Below are 13,965 nucleotides of genomic sequence, written 5' to 3'. Positions count from 1 at the left end.
CTCCCTCTCTCTCTCTTCCTAAACAACCAAACGTCATGTTGCCATATGATTTTTGATTGGTCGACATGGTGCATTTTTGAACGGGCAGGGATTTTTTTTGTTTTGTTGTTGTTGTTGTTGTTTTGCTCATAAGCAGAGAGCGCTCGCTGCGCTGTCTTTAGACGTTAAACGTGACGAAACTATCCAGGAAAAAACACGCGTACATATTTTTTTATCATGGTTTTACTGGCCCATCAACACAATTTAAAACCTGGTATATGTCACTTTGTTGCTTTGTCATCTTGAAGTGGTCATGTGATCGGCTTACCACGACTACTTTATTCTTCGTCAGTCAAGCAGCAGCACTCACGTGATTGTTTTGCCCCCTAGCTCGAGGTGTTGTGCCAAAGCGTTAGTAACGCCGTTACTTGTAACGCCGTTATTCCCATCACTGGTGGCCACAGACCTGACATACCATGTACACCGCCTCCTTGTGGCAACAGAGCTCAGTGCAGGCAAACGGGCCATCCCATAAAAACCACTTCATGCAGCATTTTTGCCAGCTTTCTTTCCAAGCTTTAAATAGACCAGACTTTATTAATGTGGGAGCTCTTTTCCAGTCTTACTGACAAAAGCACTTTCCTTTTTCCTTTTCATACAGTCAGTTGACTTGAAGATTACAAAAAAACAATATTGTGGAAATGATGCATATGTTGATAACAATTAACATATATAATAAGAGTGGCACAGATAAATGATAAAGAGAGACAATGCACAACAGGTTACAAAGAAGTTTAGAAGCAGTCCTCCATACAGCCGTTTCTTGCTATTTGTCACAAAATTTCATTCCACACCTTAGCGACGGGCTATGCTAGGCCCCGCCCACGGGTCAGTGGGCACTAAAGCCACAGCGTCGAGTGGAAGCTGCTGGCCAATAGAAGGACTTCTGCAGTTGGAAACGGGCTACAAAGTTGCGTCGCTGTGCGCACAACCACGCAGAGACGATGGAAAACAAGCAAAGCCAGGTAATTCTGGAATATCCTTTTCCTCTCGAGTTTTTCTTTCTTTTTCTGTTTGCTTGATTTTAGACTTTTTAAATATGTCGTTTAGCTAGGAAATAAGTGGAAGCAGGCACGTGAAAAGGAAAAAAAGTTTTGTCATCTAAGCAGAAATGAAGGCGCAAGTCTGTTTTGGTTCAAATAAAAAGTCGCTGGCAGAGTTGGCTACAGCGCTTGAAGCGTTTTCCTGTGCTTTACGCGATTCGTTTAGCTTGTGTTTCCAGCGGTGACGCTCTGCTGTTTTCCCCGATGAGGGCCCACCTGCAGCTAATTATAGAAATAAAGCCTCAGTCAGTGTTTTGTTCAGCTGTAGTGAAAACTACCAACATTCTTTCCCTTTTTTTTTCTTCAAGTACTGGCTGGGAATGCCAAGCTTGTGCCTGATTTTGCTTCATGGTTTTCCATTCCAATAGAAATGAACAAAAATGTATCAAAGTGGGCACAGTATCTATATAGTTCAATTTCATTGTCTTTAAACATATTAAATGCCAACATATGGTTTAAATAAACAATTGAGTTTGGCGCAAGTAAATCAACAATACATTTATCAAAGAAAAAGACAGGTTTGACATTGATGTTTGCAAGTCATCAAGCAGCATTTTCTGTTCACCTGTAGAGCCCATTATTCACATCACTTGATTCATTCGTTGGGTTTTGCGTAAATGGCTCTACACTTCCGTTATTATTACTGTATTTGTCATAAAGAAATGACAAGTCACCCATGCAAATATGATACATTTGCTTTCCCCCTTAATAGCGTTTCAGACCATTTCAATTTAGTGTATAAAGGTCAACGTGCACACTTGCTGGGCAGGCACAGAGGACTGCAGATAGCTGGCGTAAAAAGAGAGTTAAGGTAGAAAAAGTCTGGCATGTGCTAGCAAAGAGCATATCAAACACACAATACTAAAACAAGACCAGACATGTCTGACAGCAAGAGCCTGTGTCAGCCTCAGGTGATCATTTATTAAAAACACTGACTCAACTAAGCGTGGCTGGAGCACTCCAGATGATCCTCATGTTGTCATCTCAAACACACCAGAGGAGCAGATGAGCATCATCGGCCTATTGTTAAAATTGTTTGTTTGCAAGATGCTGCCAATGGGAAAAAGGTTATTTTAAAGTGAGCCAAACGGCTTATTTCAGACACAGAATGAACTCGAGAGCTGCTATAATAACTCTTGGGATCTAAGAGAATAACGTCCCTTTATTTATTATTTTTTTCAAAGAATGCAAGTCTATAAATTAGATGGAACAAACCAAGAATCACCTCATAAATAAGAATATACCAGTGGTTGAATCTACAACATGACAAAGAAGACCAGTTACCCACACATGTGATGTAGAGTGGTGAGTAAGAGCTTTAAAACTCTTATAAATAATAAATCTTAGTGCTCCATGATGGACAGAATCCAGCCTGTAGGCTTTCTGAGCATGCATGCATATAAATCACATCATTGTAATTAAGTACAGACATGAAAAAAGGGAGAACGAGTGTTATTCTTGCCTCACAGGACAAACAGGACTTTATTCTAAAGTTGCCTGAACTGTACATAAAAGGTTTAGTTTTCATTTGAGAAGATCGTCAGTTTGATGTTGTCAATATTCAAAACGCGTTTCTGCACAGGTTATGCTGTAGTGTAGTGAAAGCTGAAATAGAGCCTGGCTATGAGTAGGTACAAAGTAGTACATCAGCATATCACCAGCATAAAATGAGAATGTGCTGTAGCGATATTATTACTACGATTGTTTTATATATAAAATGAATAACAGTGATCCAAGAACAGAAGCCTGGATAACTCCTGTTGTGACATAAACCAAGCTAGAACAAAGTCCTTCTACCCATACACCCCGAGACCTGCCTCTCAGACCTGCCTGAGAGAGACGTTTAGAACCATTCAGCTGTCTTTAAGACTTTTTATGATCAACTGTGTCAAATGTCAAGGCTGCACAGCATTGTTTTCAACTGAATTTATGAAATCATTTATTGCTTTTAAGGCTGCTTTAGTTGTACATTAATTTGCCCTGAAGCATCACTGAAAGTCACCTAAAGTCTTATTTACAGTCAGGAAGTCTTTCAGCTGTTCACTAGTTTCCACAACTTTAACAGGAGTAGAGCAGATTTTCATATGGTTAGAATTAAATTGGTATTCAAAAGATTAGAAAAGTAACTGCTGGTGCAATTAAAATCAGCAGCCAGCTTTTAAAGGAGGGGCTCCAAACTGTCTGGGTCTGCTGGTTTTCTAGCATTTGAAAGTGAGGCCTTGCTGCTGGTATAATAATCAGTGTGATTGGTCAGATGCTGCCAACAATACCTCATTCATGTGAACATACTCAAACCTATATCAGGGAAACTTGGCAAATGGATGAGCAGCTTTATGTGACTGCATATCATAAATCGAAAAAACAAAGTATTTTGGACTCACTTGGTAGTACACATGAAGATGATGGACTTGTGCTGGTTCTATTTTGTTTCCACATCAGGTGCTGAACCTTGAACGGGTGCAGGCCCTGGAAATCTGGTTGAAAGCAACCAACACAACGCTGACTCAAGTTAATGGCCAGAGGAAATATGGAGGACCACCTGAGGGTGAGAGAATCTGCGTCTTCATATTTCTTTGCCTAATTTAATATAATAGAATTTGTTCTCGAATCTTCACCGCAGTAGTACCAACACTGCCTGTTCTCTTGAGCATTAAGAAATATTGAGTTTTTGGCTCAGATTTTCAACATTTCACCACTGCCACCAAGTGCCAATAATGATATCGATTTCTCAAAGGTAAAAATGAATCAGCTGCTTTTGTTTGTAAAATGCAGCTGTGAAAAGACTCGGTTGATATATTAAAAAAATCTCTAAAAGCTAAATGTGGAAATACTTGATGGCCACGGACTTAAAAGTCAGTTTGATCTTATTTCCAGCTGAAACAAGAAAAGCCCGGCTTGCTCACATGTCACTCTATTGTAAAGACACGGACTTGCTTTGTAAAGTGCTCTAAGGATTTGTTGTACATTTTGCATTGCATGAGCTTGAATTTTAAAATTGCATAATCAGCCATACCATTTCCTCTGTTTCATGGTCAGTGTGGGAAGGTCCCACGCCAGGACCGCGCTGTGAAGTCTTCATCAGCCAGATCCCACGGGACGCGTACGAGGACATCCTGATTCCCCTGTTCAGCTCCATTGGACCACTCTGGGAGTTCCGGCTGATGATGAACTTCAGTGGGCAGAACCGCGGCTTTGCGTATGCCAAATATGGCTCAGCTGCTGTAGTTGCTGAAGCCATACGGCAGCTGCACGGTCACATGTTGGAGCCTGGCTACCGCATCAGTGTACGGCGGAGCACAGAGAAGCGACACCTTTGTATTGGAGGTTTGCCTGTGTCCACTAGACAAGAAGACATACTGCAGGTATAGCTGAACTGTGGAGTGTGTTGACGAGGGAAAGGGGTGAAATTCATTCTGTGTCACCCAGTAAGAAATGGCACACATCATCTATCACCCACATCTCTATGCACCAATACATTTAGTGAATGAGCAGGAGGTTGTCAGTGTTTCCAAGTTAAAGGCAGTGCTAGTTAACCCATAACAGCTGGTACTTCTGTGTTCGTGTCTTAAGTCACTCATAAAGTCCACTCTGATGCAGGGTTGGTTAGTGTGTATGCCTCTCGACTGGATTGGATCTTTTTTTTTTTTTATCCAACAGATGCTTGGTTAGATTGATATCAGAAGAATTTGGAGGCCAGGTCAATGCCTCAAACTCAGTGTTGTGCTCCTCAAACCATTCCTGAACCATTTTTGCATTGTGACACGGCACCATCAGGGAAAGCTGTACATGGTCTGCAACAATGTTTAGTGGTACGTGTCAAAGTAACATCCACATGGGTGCCAGGACCCAAGGATTCTCAACAAACACTGGCCAAACTATTACACTGCCTCGGACTGGCTTGCCTTCTTCTCATAATATATCCTAGCCAGGTGTTTCCCATGTTCACAACTTGCACACACACCCAGCCATCCAGGTGGGGAGGTGGGGTGGGGTAATTGAAGAAAAGCAAATCAACTATGAAGATTGACCAGTTTCCCCTGTGTATGATAAGAGTTTGATGGGCAAAATAGTTTTTCCAACAGCAAGGTGATTTCCAAAGACTTGTCAGCTACCCATGGAATACCTGGACATGATGTGCAGTGTGTGCATGCAAGGAAATGAGTGCAAAACAAAAGAAGGCCAAAAAAAACCTCTCTGCAGTACATGTACTGTATTTGAAAGGGTTACAGATGATATACCGTATTTTCTGCACTATAAGGCGCACTTAAAATCCTTTAATTTTCTCAAAAATCGACAGTGCGCCTTATGTCTGAATTCTGGTTGTGCGTACTGACCTCAAACCGATTTTATGTGCTACACGGCGCTCAAAAACCTGTCAAAACTTGTTTTAGTACGACTTTGGTTGCTACGAAGCCGCACCGCTTGATGGATTGTTGGAGCATTACGGCTACTGTAGGCAGGAGCCTCGCAGAGTAATCTGGGTCCTAAACTCCATCAGGTTCAGGTCCAAAGTCAAACGAACACTGCAGCATCACTGAGAGTTAAAAATTGTTGAAATTCTTTCATTTGTAATAAAATGATCAGTGTTGCTGTTTTACCAGGTGTAACAATTACGTTTAACATCCAGGCATCCATGAAAACAGGATTTATTACATTTAACGGAGTTAGAAGTTAGCAGGAAGTTAGCTTGCTAGCTTCCACCTAAACATAAAAATACAGTAGGTGTTTATAGATGTCTGGCCCTTCAGTCACATCTGGTATTGAGGTTGTCATTTAACTGCTGTGTGGATGAATGTTGTCTTCTGAGTGACCATGCTTTGCTTCTAGGTGCTGCGTGTGCTGGTAGAGGGTGTGGAGAGAGTTTCCCTGAAGGCTGGACCTGGTATCGAGGGGGTATCTGCTACTGTTGCGTTCTCATCTCACCATGCAGCTTCTATGGCTAAGAAAGTGCTGGTGGAAGGTATGGGAGCTCTTGTTCATATAGATGAGTGACTTAATATTGATCATGGTCCCATTTCTGTGCCAGCCTGGGTGTCACTTGGTTACAAACCAGTTTCTGGTTGTGCACTGTTACTCCACTCTCATAATCACTTGGTATGGAGAGCAGAAAACTAGGTCTTAAGTCAGAAGTCATTTTATTCACAAGTCAGTTCAGTTTTCAATTAAAATGCAAATTGTAGCATGAAAATAAGTAAAATGGTTATTTGTGAAGTGGAGCTCCCCAAAAGCTAATCAGCTGGTAAACACTAGAAAATGTCCTACAAATGCATAATTCTCCCATTGCAAGAATAATGGCATTAAAAGTAACAGTGTTCGTAATGTAATTACTATTTTTATCGTTACAACGCCGTTACCGTTACTAACAAGAGAATGCGATGCGGACACGTTATGATTTTTCAGCAGACAGATGGTTGAAGCTGTCTTCAGCCTACTTGGAGCTGGGGGGAGAAACAATCACACAAGTTCTGCTGATTGGCTGAGGAAGAATAACGTAGTCATGGTAAACGAATCATTTGACCAATTTAAGATGACATGGCAACAAGATGCTATGTAAGCCCAAGACAAGAAAGTGGGGACTTCAGATTATATAGCAGTCTTTAAATTGTGTTGCTCGGCCACGTAAAACCAGAGTTATTATAAAAAATATATGCAATATTTTTATTTTCCTGAATACTGTTGTTTACTGCAGGAAGAAACCTTAGAAATGACATTTTCTAAGGAAAGCGCTTGCAAGCACTCTCTGCTTGTGACCAAAAAGAGAAGGAAAAAACACCCCTTTCCTATTGGTGGAGAAATGTAACATGTCGACCAATCAAAAAATTATATGCAACATGGCGTTTGGTTGTTTAGGAAGAGGGGGAAGTAGGGAGAGAGATTTGTGATGTTCAGCGTGTTTGGAGTGTGTAGTTGGTGTGTAGTGTAAGTTGTTTTGTTTTGTGTCAGATCGATGAGGCGGCTGCTCCAGACAGACTGCAGTGTAAACGCTGTCTCCAGGTAGAAAACAGGAGGAGTGATACACGTCCTGCTGTCAGGCCTGCAGGTATCAGGCTGGGATGTGCTCCACTGTCTTATAGTGGACAGAAATTATTCTTATTGGAGTGGCACAAATAATTTCTCGTATCTTATTTGATGCAGAACACCTGATTGTTCTGTGTAGAGTTTGTAATGTTCCACCACATTTTTAGGTAAATAGCTGCATACAACTCTGTTGTTTGCATAACTTGTGCATAAGTTTAAAAATTTACATTTTAAGTTGTGAAAATGATCCAATAAACATGTTTGTGGTCGTTACAGTAAAATAACTTCTACGCTGATTTTGTTTTATAGTCTGATTTTTAGATAAATTGTGTTAATACAGTTTGTCAAAATGGGGGGAAAATAACTGTAAATTCAGACGTGTGAGGTTGTGCAGAAAAGGATGATACCAAACAAGGCGAGGTAAACAGTTTTTAAAGGTGAAATGTAGAGGTCAAATCAAAAGTAGTCAGAAACAGGCAGTTATACCCTGGACCCCAGAGGGTTCAACTTATTATTAAACTTATTTATTTTAAAGTAACACAATAGTTACTTTTCCTAGTAATTACTTTTATAGTATTGTAACTCAGTTTTTAACTCAGTTACGTGTATGAAGTAACTATAACTACCTTTTCAAAGTAACTTGCCCAACACTGCTTATTACATTATATTCTAAATCACTAAAAATCCATATCCATATGAAGCGGTGTCCAAACATAACTCAGTTGTATAAAATGCTTTGAGAGCTCAGAGTTGTGAGTCCTTCAAAGCTAAATCTAAATTTGTGGACCTCTACAGTAAATCTTAAGTCTAAATCCTGCATTATACATAACACAAGCTTTTTGAAATGAAAAAACGTAACAATGACAGCAGAGCAGAGGGAGTATCTAGGTCCCTATATCTTTATGTTCACTGTCAGTATGCATCTTGAATTTCAGAAATTCATCAGTATGAAGCATCAAAAATAATAATTTATGATACATTGCTCAACTATGGCGTCAGGAAGAACAACAGTTTTATGACCCTTATGAAAGACCTGGTTGAATACCTTTTGAATATTGTTTCTGAGCACCCCGAGAAGTTTCAACAAATTCGCTCGTATACCGGTAATGTGATTCAGCTTATTTTTATGCTTTTATCATTCTTTGTTTCATCACTTGGAGTTTTAATATTTTTAATAAGAACATACAGCAGAAATAAATTTTTAAGATGCTCCCTAGTAAGTGCTCTTTTTCTTTTTTTTCAAATTATAAACTGAATCTCATGTTTTTAGCTTTAAGTTTTCTAGTTGGTGTCAATAAATTTGTTTCATTTTCACTTTCATCTTTTAAGATCAGTGAATAGTACTAGAGCTTAACCTCCTAAGACCCGAACTCTTCCACGGCATGCATTTTTAATTTCTCTTTGATATTTGGGCTGATTGGGGCCCGATAAATGTAAAAACAAAGAATTACTAGATTTTTGATTTATTTTTTTTTACCTTATTTTTGTTTCTAAGAAAAATCAGAGTCACATATGAGGATATTCGTTTAAAATTGTGATAGAACAGTAGCAGCATAATGTCCTCGTAAGTGGATATCAGTCCCTCGTAGAGCAAAATTGAGTATTTTACTCTAAATAACCCAAAATGTGATGTCCACATATGTGGACGCAGGTCCTAGGAGGTTAAAGGTCTGTAATGTCAAAAAGAATTAGGCCACTATTGAAACAAGTATGATGAATATTTGTGATGTTAACACAACTATAGTGTATGCATTTATAGCATACACTGCTGTATGCCAGGAGTGAACAAGACGTCAACTCACTGATCCATAACACTAGGATCTATAATGAAGACTGGAGAAGTGTAGAAGGTAACCATGCACACATTGAGGACAGCTACAAGTATCTGGCCAAAAGAGAAGATGGAAGCTCCTCCAATCCAGCACTCCAAGACTGCGTGCTAAGTGAAACAAAGGTGGCTGAGGACTAGTGCGTGTCAGAACCACTATCCAGAATGGAAAAAAACAAAGATCCATAAGTTACATTAGGAAGATGTTCAGAACTAAATACCTTGGGTAGCAGAAACCCAAGAAAGAAGAGGAACCACCATGAGAGGACAGGTGGAAGACGTGGTTGATGTATGGAGAAGTCCTACCAGCGCTGGACAAAGCTGGACTGAAAGACGCCATAGAGGCACAAATCATGGCAGCACTGGAACAAGTTCTAATCACAGGTTTTATCTGCACTGGGGTCTACCACACCAGGCAAACCCCAGGTGCAGGATATGCAGACTATCACATAAGCACATAACAGCAGGCTGCAAAATGCTAGCAGGGTAGACATGGAACGCCATAACCAAGTGTCTATACAGAAACGTCTGTGCTGAGTACGACCTGGAAGTCCTGAGGTCAAAATGGGAGATGCAGCCAGGGTGGTGAAGGATGACCGAGCTAAGATCCTGTGAGACTTCCAGATACGGACGGACAAACTGGTGGTTGCTAACCAACAGGACACCGTAGTGGTGGACAAGCAAAAGGAAGACGGCATTAATAATAGATCGGCAAGTGATAACAACACAGTGTCTGTGTATGCGTTTAACAGAGTTGTGCAAAGAAAAGCGAACTTTGTAGCTGTTTGTTTTACATGGTGAAAATCTACAGAAGCTGCATTTAATGCAGACTTAACTTGTTCTGATGTTTAAATTAGCTAGTTTGCTAAAGGCTGATGGCAGTCTCACCAGTTTCTGTGACAGTGAGGACTGGAGCAAGAAGGGAGGATACTAAACCATCTTTATCTCAAGGACTTCATAACATTATTTTTCAGATTTAAAGTAAAATGGAGTATTAAAGTGTGTAGCTGTTGTTGCTCCCCCCCTCACAGGCTAATAAAATGTCCATGGGCCATTAAAACTCTGAGCCATTCATCTTGGGCTGTTAGGTTGGACAATGAATTATCATCATTAATTAGTAACAACTACACCAGTGTCTTGTTTTCAGCAGCAAAACCTTTTGCATCAAAGCCAAACAGTTTTCATCGTTGCAGCCACCATATGGGCTTAAAACTCATGCACAAGTGATTTAAACTTGCACACACAAGTGCACAGTCTACCTTATCTATGAGATAACATACTTTATGTAATTAATAAGGAGTAGTATTGGGGCCACATTAACAAAATCATACATTGATCTTTTGGAGAATAAAGTAGAAATCTATAGATTAAAGCACTTGCATAGGTGAGTTACAAAATCATACTTTAGAATCAGTTTTGGTTACATTGACATTTCTCTTTTAGGACATAACCTTAGTGTGGTGACACACAAGGATGTTGAAGTCATGGTGCAGAAAGCTGCAGAAGAAGGTGCAGAAGATGAAAACGCACAAACCTGGAAGAGTCTGTCAACTTGGTGCAAATGAAATGGCAGGGAGTGGACCGATGGAAGGATTACACCCTCGATCAATATGCTTATACAATAAGACAGCTGATCAACTTGTTTCACTGAAATGCACGTAGCATAGTGGCTGCAGGAGCCACGGCAGTCGTTTGGCTTTGAGAGAAAAGTCCAAATGTGGAGATTACAGTTCAAAATACTATTTCAAGTTTAATGTTGAAATTTTGACTCTAAACTAAAAATGAACACAAATTTCTTTTTTTAATGGTTTGGCCAGTGGATCAACCAAGAGCCTGATGGGGCTTCCAGTGGAAACCACTTGGAATTCTAAGTTTGCATGTCTATCTTACTGTTAACACTTGACAGTTCTTTTCATTTGAATCCTTTAAATGTGTTCTGTCTCATATTATAATTAATCTCTAAGATTTGATCTGTTGGGGTTTTTTTTAAAAACTGTATTTTTGGTTGAAGGAAACATTCTTCCTGCTAAACTCACTACTTCACTGTTTTCTTGTGTCTCCAGCATTTAAGAAGCAGTTTGCAATGTGTGTGTCAGTCCAGTGGCAGCCAACAGAGAAGCCAAACCCTAACGAGTCACGCTGCCCTCAGAAACGTGCAAAGAGTCTGTTGCCGTCACACCTAGGGCCCCTGCACCACAGTTCTCCACAACCCTCAGGCCCGCCTTCATTCCTGACCCTCCCTGCATCCATACCCGCAGGTTTCTGCAGAGCAGTGGGAGGGCCCACTGCTCCTCAGCTCCCTCACCCTACATGCTCTTTCCCCGATTCCTCCACCCAAGGCCATCTTGTATTTGCAGTATCCCCAGTGATGCTTCTCAGTAAGCTGTGTGAGACAGCAGGTGTTGGTCAGCCGTTTTATGAAGTGCAGTACAGCCACGCTGGGCCTGATGGATTCCTCTACTTCTCCTATAAGGTGCAGATCCTCGGGATCACTGCCACTTTCAAGGGGTTGGTCATGATATTACCGGGTCCTAATGCCAGCACCATGCTAGAGGAGGCTCAGAAGGCTGTAGCCCAGCAGGTCCTGCAGAAGATGTACAACACTGGTCTCACACCCTGAACAGCTGATGCCGTCCTGCAGTTCTGTTTCACCTCGTTTGTGTTATGTGCTTTCTTTTTCTGCATGTTTTTACTAGAGTAGCACCAAGTTTGTTTCTCTGACTAGAACTTGTGGTTTGTTTTATGCATGATTTTTACTGTACATTAGTGTTCTGTGTTACTGGATTGGTTCTCATTTTAATTAAATGAGCTTTGAAAAGAAAGTGTCGGCATTTCTTTCAAATGAATGAAAGATTTAAATTAACTTAGGAAAATGGTAAAGCAGTTATTACTTGTCTCACTTCATGCTGTTATGAAGCCTAGTGACTCTCATCCAGACCTTAACGCATCTTTGAAGTTGTGGATTGAGACTAACCCCCTCACTGGTTCAGCATTTTATGTTAAACTGACAGACACGTTTACAGAGAACCTGTTTGGATAGATTCAGTCTAAACAGATCTGTTGGGATTGTGATTTATGGTTTGGGAAGTGACTTACTGTGATATACAGGGTGGGCCATTTCTATGGATCCACCGTAATAACATGGGAATGGTTGGTGATATTAAAGTCCTGTTTGTGGCACATTAGTATATGTGAGGGGGCAAACTCCTCAAGATGGGCGGTGACCATGGTGGCCATTTAGAAGTCGGCCATCTTGGATACAACTTTTGCTTTTCCAATAGGGAGAGGGCCACGTGACACATCAAACTTATTGGTAATGTCACAAGAAAAACAATGGTGTGCTTGGTTTCAATCTAACGTAAGAGCCATTTCATTCTTACGTTATAAATAAATATATAGATATATAGATAGATATAGATATCTCTATAGAGATATCTATAGAGATATATCTATCGATAGATATCTATAGATAGATTATATAGATATATAAATTTCAAGACACTTCCTGTCTGATTTCTAGGCTGTGATATCAAAAACTAGTTCCTGATGGCAGTGATTCACTCAGTGAACATGTGTTTCCTTCACAAACCTCACACACAGATCCAAAAAGATCAGGAAGTGGGCAGTATAGTACAATATGTGTTATTTTGTACTGTACTGCCCAAACTAAAGATCTGCTGAAGTGTTGGAAATGATTCATATGTTTATTTTGGACAATACAGCAAAAGCTCAGACATGAAAGTGGAGATAACACAGAAGACCTTCAGCAAAGGGTCAGAGGTCAGACTGGGCCACTGGATTCAACAATGAGCCAATGATCATCTTGTCAAGTAGTGACTAAACCGGAGCCCTGATGTTCTGACATTTATCACACAGTTAGAACAAATGTCTACTGATGACTTCATCTCATGAAATGACTGATAGATGTCAATTCATTGATCAGCTGAGCTGCTGCTGCTGCTGATCTTCATCGTGCACAGAAACATTCAGCTTGTTTAAATCAGTAAATAACTCAGACTACTGTGGCGATCGTGGCTCAAGAGTTGGCTGTTTGCCTTGTAATCGGAAGGTTGCTGGTTTGAGCCCCAGCTCGTTGTGTCCTTGGGTAAGACACTTCACCTGCCGCCTACTGGTGATGGGCAGAGAGGCCGATGGCGCGATATGGCAGCCTCGCTTCTGTCAGTCTGTCCCAGGGCAGCTGTGGCTACACCTGTAGCTGCCTTCACCAGTGTGTGAATGTGAGAGTGACTGAATAGTGGAATTGTAAAGCACTTTGAGAGCTTCGAAAAGTGCTATATAAATGCAATCTATTATTATTACTCTCAGTTTGAACTGTTCCCACTCAAAATGCTGTTAGAACAATGATGAACAATGATGATTGTAGAACTTCATAAACATCACGTGTTGTTTTCCACATGTAAGATAGTCATCAGCAAACAAACAGAAACTTCCTGTTGCCACACACGGCCTCTAAAATCTTTCGTACGGTTTCTGTCTGAAGTCCACTCTCTGTGTCGGATCCACAGGAAACACAAAACAACAAGATCTTATTAACATGGTTTTCAATATGTCTCCTTACAAAAAGTAAGTAATTAAAATTTTATTTGTATAGCAGCTTTCAAGACAAGAATCACAAAGTGCTTCACAGAAAAACTAAGACAAAAAAACAGAAATCAACCAAAAGCAAGTTTTTAAAAAATGTTTTGTGTCTTTGTCCAACCAATGAACAAATGTGTATATCTGTGGAGGCCTAACAAAAGCATGACACATTTCTCTGTTTCTATAAACTGGAGTCAAACACAAATATGAGGAGTTTCACTGACAGACTCCAAAATGCCCCCGCAGTGAATCAAAGGGAAATCCTACAATAAGGCCAGAGACTCTTAATGGCTCCAACATCAACACATCCACAATGTTGGATCCAGTTCTGCCTCACAGAGTTACTAAGATACACCCTCTGCCAGCATTACAACAGCTCCACCTGCTTCACCTGCCTCCTCAGCATCTGTACACCTGAAGAGAAAAGAAAGGCTCCAA

General features: G+C 40.5%; 1 protein-coding gene across 1 annotated transcript; it reads left to right on the top strand.

The window, feature by feature from the left end:
- Positions 1-864: 864 nt before the first annotated feature.
- On the top strand, positions 865-11,750 carry dnd1 (DND microRNA-mediated repression inhibitor 1). Its single transcript, XM_005751858.1, has 5 exons — positions 865-1,004; positions 3,522-3,627; positions 4,119-4,444; positions 5,910-6,042; positions 10,992-11,750. The coding sequence occupies exons 1-5, from the start codon at positions 984-986 to the stop codon at positions 11,546-11,548; spliced, it is 1,143 nt and encodes a 380-aa protein (XP_005751915.1). The 5' UTR covers positions 865-983; the 3' UTR covers positions 11,549-11,750.
- Positions 11,751-13,965: the final 2,215 nt, after the last annotated feature.

The sequence above is a fragment of the Pundamilia nyererei genome, unplaced genomic scaffold (assembly GCF_000239375.1).
Source record: "Pundamilia nyererei isolate P.nyererei 1_Seehausen unplaced genomic scaffold, PunNye1.0 scaffold00330, whole genome shotgun sequence".
In the NCBI taxonomy this organism is placed as follows: Eukaryota; Metazoa; Chordata; class Actinopteri; order Cichliformes; family Cichlidae; genus Pundamilia; species Pundamilia nyererei.
The sequence above is the reverse complement of the archived record's forward strand: the minus strand, read 5'-3'. Positions and strand labels throughout refer to the sequence as shown.